At 48.2% G+C, this 21,249-nt stretch overlaps 1 protein-coding gene across 8 annotated transcripts in view; it reads left to right on the plus strand.

Annotated features, from left to right (window-relative positions):
* The window catches only part of STIM1 (stromal interaction molecule 1), a 100,033-nt gene that overhangs the window by 69,538 nt on the left and 9,246 nt on the right, over positions 1-21,249 (plus strand). For 2 of the 8 annotated variants that reach the window (XM_075140507.1, XM_075140508.1), the window contains 7 exons: positions 3,529-3,706; positions 9,202-9,379; positions 13,600-13,767; positions 14,853-14,953; positions 15,414-15,649; positions 17,191-17,271; positions 20,344-20,743. In XM_075140507.1, the coding sequence (XP_074996608.1) occupies positions 3,529-3,706; positions 9,202-9,379; positions 13,600-13,767; positions 14,853-14,953; positions 15,414-15,649; positions 17,191-17,271; positions 20,344-20,743 (1,342 nt within the window). The remainder of the gene's footprint in view (positions 1-3,528; positions 3,707-9,201; positions 9,380-13,599; positions 13,768-14,852; positions 14,954-15,413; positions 15,650-17,190; positions 17,272-20,343; positions 20,744-21,249) is intronic. The other 6 variants (XM_075140513.1, XM_075140512.1, XM_075140514.1 and 3 more) reach the window with 5 other exon arrangements.

Consider the following 21,249-nt stretch of genomic DNA (forward strand, 5'->3'; position numbering starts at 1 on the left):
CTGTATCAGTTATGTGATAGCTTCAGTATGTGAAAAAGAAAATGTTGATCTAACCTATCGTCTGTGCCTGGGGGAGATATTCTTACACTCCCCGCTATCGTTCCCCCTTTGCTAGGAAATCCCGAGTAGATCCTTTATTGAAGATGCATGAGAATGTAGAAACATAATTCCAGCCCACCTTCCCCCAAATACTGAATCAAATCCAGCAGTCTTTTTTGCCCAATTAAAACATGTCAGCATCCTCCTTTACCACTTTTTCATCTTTGCTTCATCACATTTTGCATACCTGCAAAACTTTTAGTTTCTGCATCGTATGTCTTGACTGAAATGGAGATTCATGGGGATGAATTAAAGCAAATGTCTTGTGTTCCTGTACTTGATTTCACTAGGGTATAAAGAGATTCGGGGGTACAATAAATATTGTTCCTGCCTCAGCTGTGAAAGTCCTCATCCCTCCAAATGATGGAAGTAAATACTTTTACTTTTTATTAGAGGTTTTGACAAGAGACCTGACACCAATTATTTCTCTACAGCCTGAGAACTGTCTGCAGACCTCCTCTTACAAGGTGAAGTCTCTGTTCTCTTGTAATTTACCTGGTTCTTGAGTTTTCTGGGGAAGAGGGTTTGGATTCTTATGCTGTTCTGTGCACCCTTGTGTTTCACATCTTGGGATTTCTCACAAAATTGAGAGAACATGAGCGCTGAGTGGAGCCGAGTGTGTACCCGAGTTAGAAATGAATGTATTTATTGTTGGGGAACAGAGTGGTCATATCTCAATCCTTTCCACGAACCACCACCACGGTGCCTTTGTGTAGTTCTTTCTCTCTCTACTGCCTGCTGGGGGTTTTACCATAGTTCAGTATACCTAGTAAGAGACTTCAAACCTGGTCTTTGAGAGCCTTAACTTCGCTGTGATGTGATAAATGCAAATTTCAAGTTGAAAAGGCCAGTTGGCAGTTCTCCCTCGCGTTGTGCAAAGCTGATGCTTAGACCTAAGCATTACGAACAGCGTGTATCTTAATATGTTGGAAAAGCCTTTAAACACTTGCACAAATTAAAATGAAGGGAAGTGAAAGCCCTAAATTTGCTATGTGTATGTCATTTTGAGGGAAGGATTTTTTTCCCAAAAAATAATGCTTGTTCATTATATTTTAAGGTAGCAAAGATGAATTTGAGGCCCTGGGGGGCTCTTTGATCTACATTATAATGCTGGGAAGGCAGTAATGTTACTTACTAAAATTATTAAAATGGTGTCAAAATTCTGTTGGTAGAGATCCATTTCAAATTTGGTATAATCAACAAGTTTTTAAAACTTAAGTAAGATGGAGAGGCTTTTTGGAGAAACTCCTTGCAGTGAGAGCAGCACAGGCATCTTGTTGCTTCTTGGTTCATGAGAAAGCAGTTCACTCCCCTACAAAATGCATCCAATATTTGTTCGCCTGTGGTGGGTTATGGCATTTTAAAATTCCTATATGAAAGAAGGCTATTCACAGTAAACTTTTGTCATCTTTGAAATGTCTAGTCTTTGGCTTTTGCACGTCCGCTCATTTTGGAAAACAACAGGGTGCAATTCCCGTCCATTTTAAACTCTCCTCACCGCTGTGGCTTCCCGGTGCCAGGACACCGCTCCATGCCGGCTCGTCGTGAGCCTGACACGTGAGCGAGAAGCTCATTTCGGGGAGTCCTGCTCGTGCTTGCCGGGCTGCCGTGACCCGTTTGCCCCGTGGGCAGGCAGGTATTGCTGCGAGGGTCCGGCAGCGAGGGCTCGCCTCGCTAAGGTGTTTTTCCTGTGGAAGTGGGTGCTGCTTTGGGTGCAGCCCATCTCGTGCGTGCTGAGTTGAGGTGTCCTCCAGGCCAGGTGCAAGGCACAGGAAGGGATGTTGCATCGATTTGGGGAAAACAGCATTTCTGTCTCCTTTTAGAGTAACTGTGAGATGTGTTACAGCACATCTTCGGCGATTCCTCTAAGAAAGGGTCCTTCCGTGGCTGTAGCCTGCTGGCAGCTCCCTGGCTACTCTCGCCTCTGAACCCAGAGGTGACCTGGCTGTCCCCAGCCCGCCGAAGCCGCTCTGTGCTCTCAGGGCTGGCAGCAAGGGGAGGGGGCAGGTTGTGTACGTACATTTCTGTGTTTATAAACCCCCTGCTCCTGCTTCAGGTGAAGCAAGGAGGTTTTCTGGTTGTGCCTGTAACGGCTCTTTCGCTTCCCCTAGCTGCCACCCTAAATTCTCCCGTCGGTCTTGTCCATCCGAGTACCATTGCATGGAGCCGGTCAAGCGGAACAGCTGGGGGCTGCTGGAGCTGGCACAGCATTTGCTCTCGGATAAGCACCTCTTCACATGCTCACGCTTCTCTTTATACATCTACAGGAAGCCTGATGCAAAAGCCTCTGGGACCTCAGTGTGTTTTAGAAGAGCCTGTGCTGGGAAGCGGTGTTGGGTCACTGGTGTGGTCAATGCTGAGTACGCCCCAGCTGCGGGGAATTGCGTGTTTCTCTCTGATGCCTGTAGATCTTGATAGGAAATCGGAGCGCCGAGGGTAAAACCTGCAGTGCTGGTAGCAAAAAGAAATCAGTACTGTGTGAAGTGCAAGTGGAAGGTTGTACTTGGGGGTTTGCAACATGCGGGGTCATAGAACCACAGAAGCGTTTGGGTTGAAAGGGACCTTTAAAGGCCATCTAGTCCAACCCCCCTGCAACCTTGAATGTTCCCAGGGATGGGGCATCTACCACCTCTCTGGGCAACCTGTGCCAGGGTTTCACCACCCTCAGCGTAAGAAATTTCTTCCTTATATCTAGTCTGAATCTCCCCTTCTTTAGTTTAAAGCCAGTAGATACTGAACATTTAGTTGCAGCTAGCTTGACTAAGCTGCTCTTCTTCATTTTAACTTTCTCGGTACATACTAGTTTGAGGATTTGCTAATTAGTAAACAGTAAAAAAATTCTGCTTGAATCATGTTTTTGTTTTTTGTTTAGCCCTTAAACCCCCACTTATTTACTTTCATTCTCTCACATACATCCACACTTTTTTTTAAGTAACTGTGTTTTGCTAACTGTTGAAAAAGGGGGTTTCCACATTGCGTTGTAATTCTGATGGAAAGTTTTGCAACTTGACAATCTGATACTGATCTGCCCCATCTCTATGATCACAGTCATATTTTTTCAACAAAGTTATTTTCTTCTTAGCTCTTACATCTTTGTACTCCATGCTATCTATATTGTCCTAAAAGAGCACAGCTGTTCCTATGTGGAGGCTCTCCTGTATCAAGTATTGCCAGGCAAATTGTATCTATAAGATTTTGAATTTCACCTTCCTTTTTTCTTTGCTTCCCCATTCAAATGGCATAAATGTTGTCAAGCTTCTTTTTTTCCCTTAGATATCGATGTAGCTTATCTTTTCCCTTTGCGAAACCTGGGCCACAATGCCTTCTAACATTACCTTAAGTTCTCATGTCCAGCTCTGGTGCGGGTGAAGCATTGCAAAGTTAATTCGCATATTCTTTTGAATTCAGTAGTATCTCTGGTTCCTCCAGTAACTCGTCACAACCACCTGAAGGACTTCATGCTGGTGGTGTCCATCGTCATCGGCGTGGGTGGCTGCTGGTTTGCCTACATCCAGAATCGCTATTCAAAGGAGCACATGAAGAAGATGATGAAAGACCTCGAGGGACTCCACAGAGCTGAACAGTCTCTCCATGACCTTCAAGAAAGGTAGGTTTTACGCATCCACCCAGTTGGAGCATTCAACTGTTGATCTTTCCTGCAAGATTATTCCTCATTTAGATTTCAGGAAAGATTTTCTTTTTAGCTGTTGTTCTTCTGCAGCGGTCGCCTGGTGCTGTGTACCAGAGTCAGCACCTTCCTGAGACCATAGCAAACCTGCCAACCCGTCTTAACAGCTCGGATGGGTGCCCGGCTCGTTACCAGGCTACACGTAAAGATGTGCGCGTGCTCACTTGACCTGCTCTTTGGTGGTGACGTGCTATTATTTGCACTTGCGGTGTGCCACGTGAAGGCCTGGGTAGTAAAAACTCCCTCGCCTTACTACAGTCCTGAAACATGGCAGTGAAGCCGCTTGAGCAAAGTGACAGCGTCTGACACCAGCATCTCCTCCTCCAAGGTGGGCTCCAGTGCACGCTGACGTGTAGTTGAGCAGGCCATACGCGCTTCCATGCAGTTTTGTTTCCTTTCTGCACTGTTTTTGTGTTGTGTTTTGTCTGTTTAGTTCCGGTTCTGCTCTAATGGTCATTACTGGTTCAAAAAAATAGTTTCTGAATTTCTGGGAAAACTTGACTCCATTTAGTTGTGCTGCTGTTGGCGTGAGAGCTCTCCTCCCTACACTCAGAACTTCGCTGCTTTAAGGAGCAAAACATCCAACTGAGCAAAATGGATGGGAGCGCTCCTTCTGTACTCGACAGTGGTCACCCTTCGTTTTGAGTGCGTTGTCTTATTTCAGATAGGTACTTCCTATTTATTTACCTCATTTAATTGTATAGGAGCAGTGAAATGTACAGAGGTTTCTACTCCCAGTCTGACTCATACTGAAAGCACATCAGGATCCCCACCCCCCGAAATCCCAGTGTGAATCTGGTACCTAGAGGGGAAGAAGAGCCTTTTAAAGGAGTGTGAGGTGATCCAGCTCACTTAGAGTTTGTCATCCAGGCTGATCAGGTTGTTTCACCCTGGCTTTTGATGGGGAAAAAGCATGCTGAAACAGTGGAAGCAATCAGAGGAATTGCAACCCTCTTGAATTCTTTGAGCTATATGTAAAAGTCCGTGCTCCCCTGCCTGCACAGTGATACCTAAATCTAGGAGTGCTGCCTGGGAAGAATGAAGAAAATGATTTCGAAGTATTCCATATGAATAGTTGAACTCCAGGCACTTGGGCAAAATACTGTAGCTTCAGGAATGCGACCTCTAAAGATTGTAATGGTTCCAGTAAAACTACTCATCGGAGAACGGGCTGCAAAAGAGGCCCTCTGTAGACACAGGATTCTTCTCAGAAAGAAAAGAGCGTTCAAGACTGTTGATGACAAACCAGTGGGGCTTTTTGGCAGTAAGATTTTTTAAGGGCAGATTTAGCAAATAACGGAGCATGATAGTCTTGGACTGTAACCATTTTTCATTAGTTTTAAGTGTAATTTGGGAGGGTAAACCTTAATTTGGCTGCCATATAAGCTGACGGCTACGTTCCCAGTGGCTTCTCCGAAAGCGGAACCCGGCCCCAGGTATGCACGCTGGCTGCTCGCGGGTGCTGTGACGAGCGACCTGTGCAAACGGTCAGGATCCATCCTACGGCCAGGATCCTGATGATGCCGTAGGGACTTTTGCAAGCAGCCAAGTCTTTGGAAACCGTACGACGCACCTACAAGACTGCAGCCTGATTTCTTGCCTACGTGCTCATGACAGCCTTCAGGGAATTGTCCTGCACGTGAGCGTTGCTCGAAAGCCTTTCTTCTTCGAGTGTGATCACATCAGTTGGTGTCTATGTGGAGGGCAAAGTACCAAGGTGATGGTGCCAAACTGGGCACATTCCCCTGGCAGTAATGCGGATATGTGACCTGCTTTCTTTTTGGCGTAGAGAGAGAATAAAGTGCATTTCCCCTCTGCCTACCATGGAGCTGGCTCCAATCCACAGCTGGTTTCACAGAGCTTTGTGAAATTTTACATTACAGCTTGGAAATACCCCAAAGAAAAAGATATTTTTTTCCTACAGCCAGAAGGATACAGGAATTCCTTCTCAACATCCATCCCTTGGAGCAGCAGAGCCGCATCCAGGGCGGGAGGTCTCTGCTGGGTGTCACTGAAGAGCAGGTCACACCGGAGGTCCAAACGCCGGCTGCTGTGAATGTGCCGTGTGGGGAACGACCTTGGGATCTGCTGCCGAGGGCAGAGCCACGTAAACAAGTAGATGTGCCTGGGAACTTTAACTAATACTCTGAAGCCAGATAGGAAGAAACACAAAACCATGTATACTAAGCATAGCTTGAGTCTTAACCCAGAGCAGCTTGTGATGTTTCTGCAGGGTGTGCAGCTTGTCCTCTGCAGAGGGCACTGAGCTGGAGCTCAAGAAGTGGGAGGTGGCCCTTGTGGGCCTTCTTGGCAGGGGATTGATCTAATTCTCCTCTGAAGGGGGAAATACGCCTTTGCTTCTTCATCCTTGCTCCCCAGCAAGGTTCAGCTGTGGTCCTCGGCCACTGTAGAAATAGTAAAAGCTACCAACAGCACATTCTCATTGACTTGTTCTGAAGTTCTGCTCAGAAACTTCTTTTCTAGAGCTTGAAGTAACCTCCTTTCCTGGCTTATTGAAATTCAGTGCTGAACAGACATCCAGAAGGCATGTGATGCCTTTCCAGTTGCCTACCAGCTGCTAGCGCTGTTATTTGATGAACAACTCTGATACGCTCTTGAAGAGTTGGGAAGTGAAGATTGATATAAAAAACTACTTTTTGTTCATCTTCAAAATACCTTTTGAGAACATCCTCCAACAGTGACACTTTCCAGTCAACTAAATGACCCACCAAGCTAAAAAAGTTCATGTCTTAGCACATCCTACTGATGATTGAAGATCTCTATGGAAGATCTGCTCCTGAATTGTGAAGCCCCTGGATGGGTCTCGATTTCTTGCCCTCATTACAAGTGCAGCTCTGAAGGCACTTTGTTGTCTTGTGGAGCTCAGTGTACGTGACACCAGTCTGGCTGAATTGGCCGGGTTTGAGCGGGAATGCACAGACAAACGTGGTTTTGTCCATAACCAACATAAGAAAAGAGGGGCTCTGCTGTCAGGGACAAAATGGTGGTAAGGGAAAAGACAACGTTGGAGTGCCTTTGAGAATTATCCTAAGGATAAAATTCCTTCCCATTCTGCGTCATAGTATAGGGGAATTTCTCCTTTAAACAGAGATATTTTGGTGGCTTGGGATTCTTACGGCCCTAGTATGGAAGAGCTTTAGCACTGATGCACAGGGCAGAGAGCGTGGGTTTATCTAAAAACTTGGAATGTCTTGGCAAGAGTCTCTTTAAATTGGGAAGAAAAACACTTGAGTTTCTCAACAGAGCTGTAAATTGAAAATGAGCCTTTTCCAAGAAGAGAGCCAACATCATGGCTGATGAGAGTCCAGCCTGTCCAATCTGTTTTAAATGGCCATCTGCATGCCGAGGCGGAGCGTGAGGAAGAGGAGTTCTTGGCTGGGACAGTGAGCAGCTTCGCTCTTGGCCCGAGAGGTAACGATGGGTCCCAAGTCCATGCACGGGCAGTGCTCCGTCTCGCCAAGAGCACAGCCAAGTGCTGTCCTTCGATAGAAGGCTGGAAGTCGGACACCTCTGCGTGTGCTGCAGGGAGCAGCGTTTGTAGCGACTGAGGATCAGTTTCTTCCTTTCTGTTAGTCCCCAGCTGGCCCAGGATGAGCGGGAGCCGCTCGGGGACCCCCGGAGTGCCCTCACGAGATGTCTTGTCATTTGCAGGACAGGTACAGCACACCTGGAGCCAGACCTCGCTGTCCCTCTCGTCTGTCTCCCCACACATCGCTTCGTTGGTTTGCTCTCCAGTTTGAATGTTGAAGATCTTGAGTGGCAGAAGATTTTATGACCTTGAAATACTTTTTCCTGGCTAAGATGATTCCATTTGGGGTTTTAGGATAGGTTTTTTTCTTTTCATTGTATTGATAGTTTTATTTGGTCACTGAAAATCTATCTGCAGTAAGCCGCTAGTGGTTTTGCTGGTTAAGCTGATGCCTTGCTAACCTCACAAACATTGCTGGTAGCTTCAGTGTAGATGAGCACTTTACCCAGGATCCCACCGATCCATAGAGAAGCTGTCTGGGCAGGGCAAGAGGTGCATGCAGGGAGAAGGGGCTGGTTTGGGTGGGGAGCGGAGCTTTGCTTCTCGTGGCAGAAAACAGGAGTTTCCTCAGTTTGGTCTGGGTTAAAAATAGCATTGCCTCTGCTGCTCCTACAGTATGGTTTTGTCCAGCTTTTATTGATTTATCTCAAACTGTGATAACTGAGACTTTTGAAAGAGAAGTTCATGTTGAAAAGGTTAGATTGATGCACCTGGCTTCTGACAGTGTAAGCCACAGCACTTCATTGTGTTCGGTCCGGTGGCTGAAGTACATGTTCTGGAAACTCATCGCATCTTGATTTGAAGTTATCCAAAGATGGATGTACCCCATTCCTCAGAAATTTGATCCAGGGTTTAGTTGTTGCCATCATTTAAAAAAAAGCAGTTTTCGTTTGAATCGTTTGGCTGGTTCTCGCAAAGGAAGAAGCCCTTTAATACTCTTTTTTCTTTCATTGGTAGTACTTGTTCAATGTGATTTTTCAGAACCTTCATTATGAAGTGAACCTCTTAATTTCATTTCAACCGAATATTTGCCAAATCTTTTTTTTTCCCCTTTTACTTGGCAATCGCTGTGTCTCTAGAAGCACATGGGTTTGGGGCTGTATTTAAAAGAGGCACTACTGGCATTAGAGGTTGTTTGGGTGGCAACAACCAGACACTTTACCACCCCTTTTCAGGACAGCTCAGTCCCGCGTGGGCCAGGTTCATTCTTGATGCTAATTTGATTTCACTGAACTTGTGTGAGGATTGGGTTTACCCTAGTGCAACTCCCCTGAAATGTAAACATCGTAGAAACCCTGAAACATCTTGCTGTGGCTGCAGTGGTGTCTCCTTCAGAGGGCTGAGGCTCTCCAGGCTGAATAGTTGAACCTTCCTGAATGGGTACAATTAATCTGTTGTTACTTTTTGTTCCCATATATAATTCCTACTGATTTAATTCTGTCGTGAGGAATAATAATTTCCAGGCAAGACTAAGACATGTCTAAATTTGAAGGCTTCCCCTCCTTTATTTTATTAAAGGCAAAGGTCTTCACTTTTTTAAAAACACTCACAATTCAAATTAATTTGAGGCTTATTAAAGGAAATCTTGATGTGCTTTGGAAAATTAAGAAAATATGTACTGAGTATTTAATAAATGAAATAAAGTTGAGACTGTGGAGTTGACAATTTAATTTCTTCTTGGGCATGGTGAACTTTCTCCTTGACTTTCCAAATACAGATCTCTGTTGACATCAACATAAGAGTAAATAAGAGCCAGGTTGGTCTAGGTTGTGGCTGGCCAGCAGTTGTACTGTAAACTCCTTCAGCTGTGTGCAAGATAGCCCGACATGCACAGCATTGTGTTCTCGGTCTCTCTGTGTTGCAGACTTCAGAAGGCTCAGGAGGAGCATCGCTCTGTGGAGGTGGAAAAGGTGCACCTGGAGAAGAAACTGCAAGACGAGATCAGCATCGCCAAGCAGGAGGCACACCGGCTCCGAGAACTGCGGGAGGGCACGGAGAATGAACTGAGCAGGCAGAAATACGCTGAGCAAGAACTGGAGCAGGTAAGGGTTCAGCCAGATGGATGCACATCCATACAGGACATGCCAGCGGGAACAGGAGGCAATTCCTCACTCTGCTTCATCCTTCTGAGAAATCCAGTGATGTTCTGCTTGTAATGCTCTTCCGCCTTTGCTTTTCCACTCCCTTTGTGGAGGAAAAGGTCCAAGTATTTCTTCCACTACTCCGCGTTACACGTCCCCCATGCTCTATAACAGTGCTGCTTGTGCCTTGGGTAGCAGGGGCGGTGCAGGTGCTGTCTCAAGAGCGATGTGCTGCTACCACATGCTGTCCCAGCTTGCCCTTCAGGAGAGGTGTTGAACTTGACCTGTAGCTGCACCCCTCTGATGACTCCTAACTCCTACTCCAAACCATAAGCCTGTTCTTTTTTTCCTTTTGTATCTATTCATGGTTTTAGGAGAGATTTAGAATGAGTTTGGTTGTGCTTATCGTGTTTTCTTGTGGATCAGACGAAAATCTCCTTCCAAGGAAATTTAGCGCTAGATTAGAATCTGTATAGCAAGGTTAGAGTTCGTATGCAATTCTCAAGAACATTAGTTTTAAGTTTAGACTAACAGGAAAACATGTCCCCAAGTTACATACCGTAACCTAGGCCTAGACAGAATATTGTGTATAATGCTGCTGCTGGCAAAAATGAAATGCATTTGGTCCAGAAGGATACACAGCATTTGTAAAATAATTTGTCGTAGGTCAGAAAAAGCATTCCCTCCTACATCTAAAAACCTGAGACCTATAACAAAAGCTATAGGGAAATAATGGAAATCCAGGACATTGCTCACGGCACCTGCCTGCAGTCACAGAGGGCAAAGAGCGAGCATCTGGGAATTTTACCTCAAAACTGCCCTTTGCCCAAGCTACAAGAGAGGTCCAGAACCACAATTCCAGTTGCTGCTTCCTATTTCACCTGAGGGACAGTTCTTATCTGACTTTAATTTATAGATCAGTTTGAAATTGCGTGAGCCAGAATTGCATGAGCCAAGCAAGTGCCTTGGATATTCCGAGGCCATCAGCCTATCCTCCCAACCTGACTGGGCCCAGTCTTTTATGCCAGCATGGAGGATGAGGGAGAAAAGGAGACAAGAATCCAGGGTTTCCACTGACAAGGGAGAAACAAGTGTCCTGGGCCATCGGAACCAGGGAGCCACGGGGCAGTGCAGCCTAGGTATGCAAATAGTCAGCAAACAGCAAATTTCCTTCCTGCTTGGAACACCAACAGCCCAGACACCCGCAGGTGCCTGTTACCAGCTTTGCTCTCGTGATTCAACATCATTCCTCCTAAGCGGTCATCCCGCCTCTCCGCAAAGTCACTGAGCTCCCTTTCAGGACACGCATTGGGGCGTCCGTATTCACGCACACAGAAATTCGGTCGTTTTGTATTGTGGGCCATTAAATAAGGAGGTGTAGCCTTCCCCTTGTAATCCCGAGCCCTTGTACCCAAACTGCTCCTGGCTTTTGGAGGAGGCAGGGTCTCATCCATTCCACTTCCCCCTCCACTTTACATTTGTTAAGAAACCCGAAAAGCCAGAGGTGACTTAACCACTCTGTTGTTTCTTAGAGGCCTTCGGGAGGGATGCATTGACAGGGTGAGTATTGGTTTTGTCCACCTGACCCACACTGTGTGATTATAACACGATCACCGTCCCAGCGAGCTGTAGACCACAGACAACATTAACAGTCACTCCACTGACCGTAAAACTCATCCGATTTTAAGATATTCTTGGGTCCCAAATGTTAAAACAAGACCTTCTTTTGCACCAGTTGATTCTTAGCAGTAAAACAATACTGGAGGGTTTGGAAGTCCTACTGGAGTGGGGTGTATGAGATGGAGAAGCAGTGTATTTCTGAGATGGGACTCTCCCGTACTGGGCTGTTCATGCCGATCCTCTCTCCTCGCTAGGTCATCCTCCCCCAGACCATGGACCCAGCGGGGACTGCAGACCCAGAGGGCATTCCTAGCTTTATAAATTATCGCTGTTAGTCGTCAAAATGGGATCTTAGAAACCTTCACAGGAGAATGTAGACAGGCAAAGTGACTGCTATTTGTGCTGATTCCCCTGCAGAACCAAGAGGGTTTGTGTTTTGGACACTGCTGTATGATGGCTCATCTCAACCACTGGTCCTTGGCTGTTGTTCTGCACCGCTTCCCTTTTCCACCATTCCATAAAAGTGTTGTTCCTGTAAATATTTTGAGCACTCCTCTACCCCAAATACCTAGTGGCAGATTTTCTGCCCGCTTATTCTCCGTATTCCTAAATCCCAGATGCTTGCGGATCGTGGTCAGAGTTCTGCCTGTGGTGGGAACAGCACTTGGTGCTGCTGGTGTCAGAGGGGAAAAAGCAGACCTTCCTGGGGTTGGCGATTCTGAATTTGTAACTTTTTGAATGATTTAGGCAATGTTATGCTAACAAGACTAAATCACACATAAGTGATATAAGTAGTTGACCTCTTCTCTGCAGTGCCTCCTGGCTACTTCTAGATGGGCTGTGCAAATGTGCTCCAGGATGAAATAGGGGATTTCAAATATCTGTGTGTAACCTGGTGCTTTTGGCTCGCTAGAAATTACCCCTATGCCAGACTTGGTGAGATGTGACTGAGTTCAATAACACGTTAAGGGAAAAGATCCAAGTTTGAGCAATCTTTTAAAGGAATGCTTCTCTTCAGTCCTCTTGCAGCCATGCTGTGTGGGAGACAAAGAGGCACTGGCACCAGTCAAGGGTGGGTGTAAGCACGGTGGTGGGAAGCGTGCGTTGGGCGTGGGGAAGGGTCTGGTACAGGACACGAGCAGGTCGCTGAATGCTCCCACTGCCTCTGTGCTTCTTAGACTGGGGCCCGAAAGAACAGAAAGACAAAATGGGACAGACATCATCCACGTGTGTGGCCCTGCCCTGACTGCGCAGCTGGCCATGCCGTGGCTGGACCTTTCCTCCCAGCTCCACTTCTGTTAGGAGGAGGTCTGCGTTGGTGGGCCAGGGCTTGCTGGGGCAGTGGCAGCTCTTGAAGGTGCTTAGGGTTGGCTTTTATTTTAACAGCAAGAAAGTCTGTTGTAGACTCCCCTCCTGAGCTTCGAGGTGCTGTGGTTGAAGTGGTTGAAGTCCACCACCGCTGAGCTGTCCCTGGGTCGCAGCAGCTCCGAGCTGCAGTTGCCATCCTTCGGTTTCTCCAGTGTAGAACCTCATTAACTTCTTGCAGGGCTTGTGTCAGGCTTCAGGTTTATTAAAGTCCCTCCACATCATGTGTAATGGAAGAGGAGTGTTAATTCTTGATGGTCCCTAGCACTAAATGCTTCTATGTAAGGTTTTGGTATCTTCAACTTGCTTGTCACCCACTTTCTTCTAATTTTGTAATTGCTCCCATCTCCAGCAAGATAAGTAAGTGTGTGGAGGAGACCAGACCGATGGTGCGTGGAGGAGACTGAGCTGGGATGGAAGGAGAGTCCTCCAGAAAGCTACAGAAACTGCCAATTCCAGACGTGTTATTTCTTTTCCTGACCAAGCAGCACATGTTTTGTGTCTAAATATTTTTATCATCTTGCTCCAGTGTGAAAGTTGTCTCTTGACAAGCTCCCTCCGTTTGGCTCAGCAGCTGCAGAGAAAAAAGGCGATTGCCTGCACAGTGTTGTCAGCGATTCTGCCTCGGGAGGAGAATCTGGGGGTTTTGCAGACCTGCAGGCAGGCAGCAAACTTTGCAGAGATTCCTAGAGGCTGAGACAAGCACCCTGAATACCCTACCTAAAGTCTCATGCACTTCTAACTAACTAGTGCATCGTGCTGTCAGCCCTGGAGGGTTTACGTGCAGTTTATGGAGAGGAGCTGACATGAAGAGGTGGACCGGGTCAGCTCTACTTACCTCCCTGAGAGCTGAGGTGCTGAGGCAGGACAGCATCTCAGCAGCTGGAAATTTTTGAGGAAGGGCTCGCCTTTAGGGCACTGTAGGGCGTTCTGGTCATCCGAGCAGCAGCCTTGTCTGTCGGATGGCTGCCCTGCTGCACTCCTCTCTCCCACTTGCCCGCAGTACCAGGATGCCACCTCTCCTCCTAATGACCTCTGCTTCTGTCATGAGTAAGATTAAGTTGCGTGGAGGCTTTTTTCCTATTTTCTGGTGTCTTAAAAGCGCCGGGTTGGCAGCCAGCGGTTGGGATGACCTTGCAGGGGGGCAGGCTGTCCCTGCTGCTGCTGCAACGCCGCGCCGGCCGGTTCTCTCCCAGGTGCGGATGGCGCTCAAGAACGCCGAGAAGGAGCTGGAGTCCCACTGCAGCTGGGCTGCGCCCGAGGCCCTGCAGAAGTGGCTCCAGCTGACCCACGAGGTGGAGGTCCAGTACTACAACATCAAGAAACAGAACGCGGAGAAGCAGCTGCTGGTGGCCAAGGAAGGGGTGAGAATTTCAGCGTCTTGTCCTGGGTCCTCCCCTCGCAGCCGCGGGGAAAGGTTTGGGGAGTGAAACCTGCGGAGTTGGTTTCTTCATAGAGGTGTAAGTAGGGGCTGAAAATGATAACGAGCAATCGCCTCTCAGGGCACGCTCAGCGCCGACCTGGGCATGCCCATCAGCTGCAACAGCCGGTCCTCAGTAGGCTGGAGCCCTGGGAGGGTGCCGAGTATGAACTGCTGCCTGTGCGACAGCGCTGCGGGTAGTCAGTAAGCAGAAGGTTTTGCACCTATTAAGCATAATCCCCGCTCTAGGTGATTTACGTGCACAGGCCACAAAATTTCTAACACGTGCATGCGATCTGTAGCGATGAATCATTTCTGTATTCACAGTTGTTTGAAATTTTCTGTGCCAACCAAAAAGTGCTGAGCTGCAGGGAAGTTGTTGTAACATGTATTTGTCTCTGTGGACATACACAGCAGTCAAAGCTGGCAGCATAGAAAAATTTGTCTGCCTTAATATGTTTTTATTCTGAACATTTTAACATTTCAATGGTTCTTCTTTTGCTGTGTCAGTTCTCATGTCCACGTCCTTGGTTTGTCTTTTATAAGTCTCAAGTTAATGCCACTAGATCTGTGAACCAGAGAACTGTGTGTGGAGACTTTGATTTTGAATATACACTGTGCCACAAAGGGAAGGCAAAAAAACCAACCCCAAACCAAAAAACCTCCAACAACCCTAGGGCATTAACAGTGTTTCTCTGATAGTTTACTCATGGGAAAGACAAAACAAGGCTTTATGAGAGTCATTCGCTGTATGAAGTAGCTGGTTCAGTTCCCTCTGACTCTTGGGAAATCAGGAGAAGGGCCAAGGAGGAGCCTGAAACCCGCAACCTGCTTACTCGCTGCTGGCGAATTCCTCGCCCAGCGTGTTAAGAAGAATAACATCCTTCAGTAAAAACCCGATTCACACTATTTACGTGTGTGCAAACAGCTGCAGGGACTATTTCTGTCTCAGCCCATCCAGGATGTTCTTGTCCTGGAGGAAACATAAGGTTGTCTTCTTCCTGTGACCTTTTTGTGTTGATGTTCCAGGCTGAAAAAATTAAAAAGAAGAGAAACACCCTGTTTGGAACATTTCATGTTGCTCACAGCTCATCTCTAGATGACGTTGATCATAAAATCTTAACTGCAAAGTGAGTATCTACTTAATATCTTGCCTTATTTCTGCCTGCCTCTTTCACCCCTCTCGTATTATAGATGCGAGCGTACTGTAGCCCCTACAGGTACTCTTGGTCTCATTTTGCTGAACTTTTGTTCTGTTGACTTCAGTTAGCTGGGGTTGGACTTGCTCCTTTTAATCAAAAACCTTTTATTATTTTATCTGTGTGAAACAAGAAATCACAGTTATGCAGAGCAATTGAAAGTCCTGTCAAAATGAGGATTCAGGAGGCTGCAGAGTTCTTAAGCGATTATCCCTGGATATTTCAGTCGTTGCTGTTTTTTTTCAATTCCTGTATTCCTGAAAATGGAATGAAAGGTGTCTCAAGTATTAGGATGCAAAGCTTGAACCACTAGACTCCCTGTTTCAGACAATATATGGTGTGTTTTTCCTTCATTCCCTACATTTTTCCCTTGTTTGAACCTTGCTTCCAGGCAAGCGCTGAGTGAGGTGACGGCTGCGCTGCGGGAGCGCCTGCATCGCTGGCAGCAGATAGAGCTGCTCTGCGGCTTCCAGATCGTCAACAACCCAGGCATCCACACCCTGGCATCAGCCCTTAACATTGACCCCAGCTGGATGGGCACCCCGCGGCCTAACCCCTCGCACTTCATCATGACTGATGACGTGGACGATTTGGACGAAGAGATCGTGTCTCCCATGTCCATGCAATGTACGTAGTCTGTGTTAGCTGCGCATGGTGAGTCTGCATCTGCCGTGCTGCCGGGTGCTGCAACGTGGGGCAGACCTGGCACAGTAGTCCAAACGTATTGGGAGGAATTAAGGTATCTGCGGTGTTTTTTACGTGACCAAAGACAAACCATTAGTCGTCGGGGTCAGGAACGTCCGTAAGTGCCAGAGCACCACTGCTGGGCTTGCCTGGAGCCTGTTAGTTCCTGCTCTCATGAGCCCAGATCTCTCGGAGGAAGGGATTGAGCCTGGGTCGCCCTGTGCCTGTTACTCTCTCAATGGCTGAGCTCAAAAGCTGGATTAAGCGAAGGCTGTCTCCTCCTCTGCGAGAGGTTTGTGCCTCAGTCCTGACTACTGTTCCCATGTTCAATTGACCCAGATTCGGCCCTGCTTTTCTCAAACGTGCATTTTCCCGATACAGTTTCCTGTCTCTAGCTATGGCACAAGGGAGTGGGAGGCCTGCAGAGCAGTTCCAGCCGCTCTGACAGCCGCCCTGCGACAGCGGTCTGCGCGGCGCAGGGAGCAGCACGTGGCTAGAGCGCAGCTTTCTCAGCTCCAGCTGGGAGAGGGGGCCGGTGCTGGCAGTGTTAGCTGCAGCAATCTTCTTGGTTATGTCTGGTTCGGGTCACTTTCCAGTGAGGACTAGAAGTCCATTTAACTGAGCAGGGGGTGGGGAAGAGGAACAGAAGAGTCTCGGGGTTGGCAGCGCGCGCTGCAGGAGATGCCTGTACGTGCCATCGCCATCCCTCGGGGTTTTGGGCTCTGGTTAGATGCTGCTGAGGTCTAGAGGGAAGTGCTCAGGTCGGGCTCAGGGCGATGGAGGCAGAGGACCGAGGATTTGGGTAGCCTCCAGGACGTTTAAGGCAGGAGGAACGGGGTATTTGCATGTTTCCAGGGCTCAGCAAACATGGGGGTTGCAGCTGGTGGTTTATGGGGTTGGGTGTGCATAGGGAAGGTTTAAAGCATCAAAAAGATAATGGTGTCCTACTTACTAGTCTCTGTGATTATCAGTTACCTTTAGAAACCAAGCTAGACAGCTCTAATAAAACACTTGCAAAGATGCAAGCTAGGTATTAATGAGAGAGGGATGCAAGTCCCTGAGTAACACCTGAAGCACGCTCTCCAGACGATGTGAGCTGTATAAGGCATGAGCCTTCATCCGAGATTTTGAGCCTCAGCTTCTTTGTGAAGCTTGAGACACCCTGAGTGAGATTTTGGCACTTGCAGTTCCCATCAGTCCAGTGATGGGCGCCGAGCCTGCCTGCCTCCGTGCCGCAGCGCTGACCTGCATCCCTGCGGGTGATAACTCCGCGTAGCAAGTGCTGGGCACCCAAGTTCCCTCAGCAAGGGAGCGTTTGCCTTGCCCTAGAGGATTTTTCTTTCTTTGTGTACAAAAACTGCTTCAGGAGAGAAGCGCAGAGTTTCCTCCCCAGACGTTTTGGGATGTTGCTGACTGCCCGTGATGATTCTCCCGGTAAATCACATTTTTCTCTCTCCTGTTCACACCTGGTTGGCCCATCCCAGACGCAGCCTGGCTTTTCGGGCGCAGGTTCAGTGACCGCTCGTCTCTGTCCTCGGAGGATCAGTCCCTCTGGAAATACCCTGGTTTGGCTCTCTTCAATTATATTTTAATTTTTTGTTCTACCCTCTGCCCTTTTTCTGGACTAAAATACATACACAAATTTTCCAACTTTCTGGCACGGAAAACTAATGAATGTACCTCTCTCCACTGAGCCATCAGCACCTCTACTAACTCCCGGGAAGAGTCTGGTGGGATGAAGAAGAATCACAGTTCGCTGCAGTTCTCACGTGCTCTTGGGTTTTGCTTTTTAAAAAAATGCAGTTATGAAATCTGGAGGGTTGTTTTTGCTTGGTTTTACCCCTGAGGTGGAGATTAAGGATTCAGGCTAGGCCAGGAGGAGGGGATAACGTTCCCTTTCCCATCCCTCCTCCTCCTCCACGCAGGCTTTGCTCGCAGCCCCTCCTCTGCCAGCTGAGGCTGACCCCGATCCCTGCCCGCAGGGGCTGCTGCTGATTGCCGTGCCTTTCCTCCCTCGGTATCCTTAAATAAATTGAGCAATGCCACCTATTACGCTAATCTGTCCCCCGGTGCCCTGGTGCCGGGGCCCTGGGGACGGCAGGCTCAGCCCCAGAGATGCCGAGCCTCCTGTTTTTGGCTGGAAGCCTTCCCTTCGCGGAGCGCTGCCGAGCGCCGGCCGTCGTGGGACGGCGGAGGACGAGCACGTGCAGCAGCAGCCAGGCTGTGCGCTGGCCTGGGCGGGGGCTTGCACGGTGGTGGTCTTCCTCAAGACGACGAGCAGGTTCTTTGGCGAACGTTGGTGAGATGTGTGCAGTGTCTGGAGTGAAACGATGTTTGTGGGAGCGAGGGTCCGCCATGGCTGTGCGAGGCGAGGTCTCAGCCTTTGGTCCTGTGCTTATCACAGGGTAAGTCCTGCAAAAGGAGAGCGCAAAGGTGCAGGGTGTCAAGTTGGTAAATGAGGAGCGGAATACCAGGAAAAAGAAAAATCCTTAGGGAAGAAAGCATGGCCCAAGAGAAAAAGGAACCTGTAGCAGAAACCCATAATCCCCCCGTTAGTTATTGTGCAGAGCTTGGATCCCCATTACCCCCCAAACTGAGACTCCTCTCCTAACCTGTATCCCCGCCAGCAGCAGGCAAGCAGGGGTCACCCGTGCTATTCCTGTCCGTGCTGCCTTAGTTAGCAGCACGCTTAGTTGCTGCTGCAAAGGCAGGAGAGCTGGAGCAGCCTCCAGTTCTGCCCATTGACACTCTCCCCCTCGCCTCGTCTGACCAGTTTTTTGCAGTCCCTACCGGAGCAAGGGATTTTTTTCCACTTTGACTCTGTGTGACTCCATTTCACTTAATTTCAGCTCTGGAGCTCTTAAGAGAAAAAAAATCTTGAAATAGAAAGTGGATGGTATAAAGAGCTCCAGCGAAAGGTTTGTAGATGGGCAGTAGTAGAGCAAGAGGTAGCAAACCTGAGCGGTGGGACCCTGTGAGAGAAATTGTGATTAACCTTGGGGATGCGGAAACAGCAAAGTTGCCTGAACTATTCTTGCTTGTTCCTTCTTCCAGTTGAAATATGTCCTAGCAGTGATCCTTCAGTACCTGAGTTGTTGCAGTCAGATGAGCTGCAGGAGACTCATGTTTCCTAGCTGTATGTTTTTATAGCAGTGATTTGCTGGTTCTTTGATTCCCGAAGGAGCTCTCCTTCTACTCCATTTCTTAGCTTTCCTGTCTGTTCACCTTTTTAACCCATTTTTACATTTATTTCTTATGCATATAAGAAACCCTGAACAATCCTGAACACCTTATCTCCTGCAAAAGAAGGAACATCTTGTGTGGAAATTACAGCTAGTGGATTAAATACAACCAGTCCGGTGGTTTGCCGGGTGGCGATGCAGCCCAGTGGGTGCTTAGTTTCCCGTGTGTAATGCTCTGCCTGATGGAAGTGAGCGTGCAGAAATCTCCGTGTAGGCGCAGGTGCCTCCCTCCGCCTCTCCGAAGGCGACCCCCCGGCCCGGCTGGGTGTGTAGGTGTGGTGCAGAGGCAGTGTAGGCTTGGTGCAGAGACAACTGGCCGAGCTCTCTGGCCGCTGTTACCCGACAGGTAAGACTCCGTGGCCAGAAAGATCATTATGATCTTTAAAAGCTGTTGATTAGCTGGTGACAGTGCACTGAAGGAGCAGTCCAATTTGTTTCTCTGAACCAAGATGAATTTGCAACTAGAGGAAAATATTTTTCAAATTGAGTGTCTCTTTGATCAGTAAGCTAATTATCGAACAGGCTGGGAACAGATGATACCACATTTGGACCAGAGCTATAATTTCAGGCGCAGACTGATGACGAAAGCCTGTGCCTACCTGATTAATATCATAGTTACTATACATCCACGTGTTCCAGCCGTTCTGCCCTGCAGAAGGGTACAAGGCTGGGAGGTTTCTGCATCTTCACAGAAACTTTCCTGCATCGGAACACAAAGTGCAGCTCTCCTCTGCAACCCTGCTTTCGGTCCTGCATTCCTGTGCCTTGCTCCAGGAGTTGCACCAGCACGACGACGCTGGAAGCGGGAGCAGAGCTGAGCTGCGGGAGTGGAGCTCACCTCGCCGGCTTTAGGTGCCTACGTCTGAACTGATCACCAGAGGCTCCTTTTTTAGGCTGTGTAGGGAAATAGTGCTACCAGGGCATGAAGCATCTGAACGATTTAGATGTCTGCGTTAGGATGAAATGAATCATGCCCTGAAAGTACTGACTTCTTCACGTTTGCTATAAAGGGAGCCTGGGTGGTACCTCTGATGTAAAGTTGGGTAGGGTGAATCATGCAGCCAGTTTCTGCTTCAAGCAAGATGATCAGATAAGGTGTTCAGAAAGCACCTATATCAGGAATGTCAAACGTAGTTTTTCATGGGCTGGGCATTAATCTAGCATGTTAAGCAGTAATGCCAGCTTAATGCTTCTTCTGCATTAAACCAGCGTAACTTATAGCACAAGGTGGGATGGCTGCAGTGGCCCGGGCAGGTGTCCCGGCGACAGAAGGCATGGTGCTGTGGGGCATAGCCCTGGCCGTGGGTGGCAGCTTTATCGCGGTGCCTCCTCGCTGATTTGATGTGCAGTCTCTTTCCAGCTGCCGTCAGCATTCTCTCTTTTCTCTCATTGCAGCTCCTGCCTTGCCCAGCACAGTTCGCCAGCGCCTGGTGGACCCACAGCATGCCCACGGATCTCAGAGGTTGGTAGAGAGTTATGTGCAAGGCCAGAATGAGTCGGGCCAACCTGCCCATTACCGGGCAGGCAGAGTCTCTCTTCGTCGAATGCACAGCCTCTCCTCTGGACAGTCTTTCAGTTCCGACCTTCCCGGCACCAGCCCATCATCTGCTGCCACCACCACCTCTTCCACCTCTTGCTCCTCATCCACCACCACTGCATCTGCTCCTGCTTGCCATGTCCACCCTAGCTATTACCATCACACCACCTCCTCTTATTTCCTTCAGATGGACTCCATCCCTGATCTGCCCCCTCCTGATGTCACCTCTGGAGTTCACTGTCGCACTGAGAGCTTTGGGTATATTGTTGTTTCTTTTCTAGCTCCCTCTTGCCTGCTGCGTCTCAGAGCTGATGCTTGCTCGGGTGCTCTTTCTCCTAGATTCCTTGTGCCTTTTCCTTTTGGGCCTTTATTTCATGATTTATCCACACGTTTGTTTCTTCAACCGCTCTCCCATGCCTGTGGACCCTCTAAGGAGTGCTCCATGGTCCATTCCCATATCTGCGAACTCAGTGGGTGCCTAAACCACGGAGGTGCTGTTGTTTAACTGTAGCTAAGCAAATGAGAATTCCTGGGCACTCAGTTATCGCTAAATAAGTCAGTCTTTCACTTGGGTGATGCACCTGTGAGAACAAAGGTAACACTACTAATCAAACAAACACTGACCTTATTTGAAGCCTTGACTTATTTGGGGTCTTCACAAGCGAATTGCAAACGAAACACGATGGGTAGATGCTATGAGATAGTAGTTGGTGCTGCCGGAGGGTTTGAAATTTGTACTATTTTTAAGAGGTGGCAAAAAGCAG

The sequence above is a fragment of the Calonectris borealis genome, chromosome 1 (assembly GCF_964195595.1).
Source record: "Calonectris borealis chromosome 1, bCalBor7.hap1.2, whole genome shotgun sequence".
NCBI classification, from domain to species: Eukaryota; Metazoa; Chordata; class Aves; order Procellariiformes; family Procellariidae; genus Calonectris; species Calonectris borealis.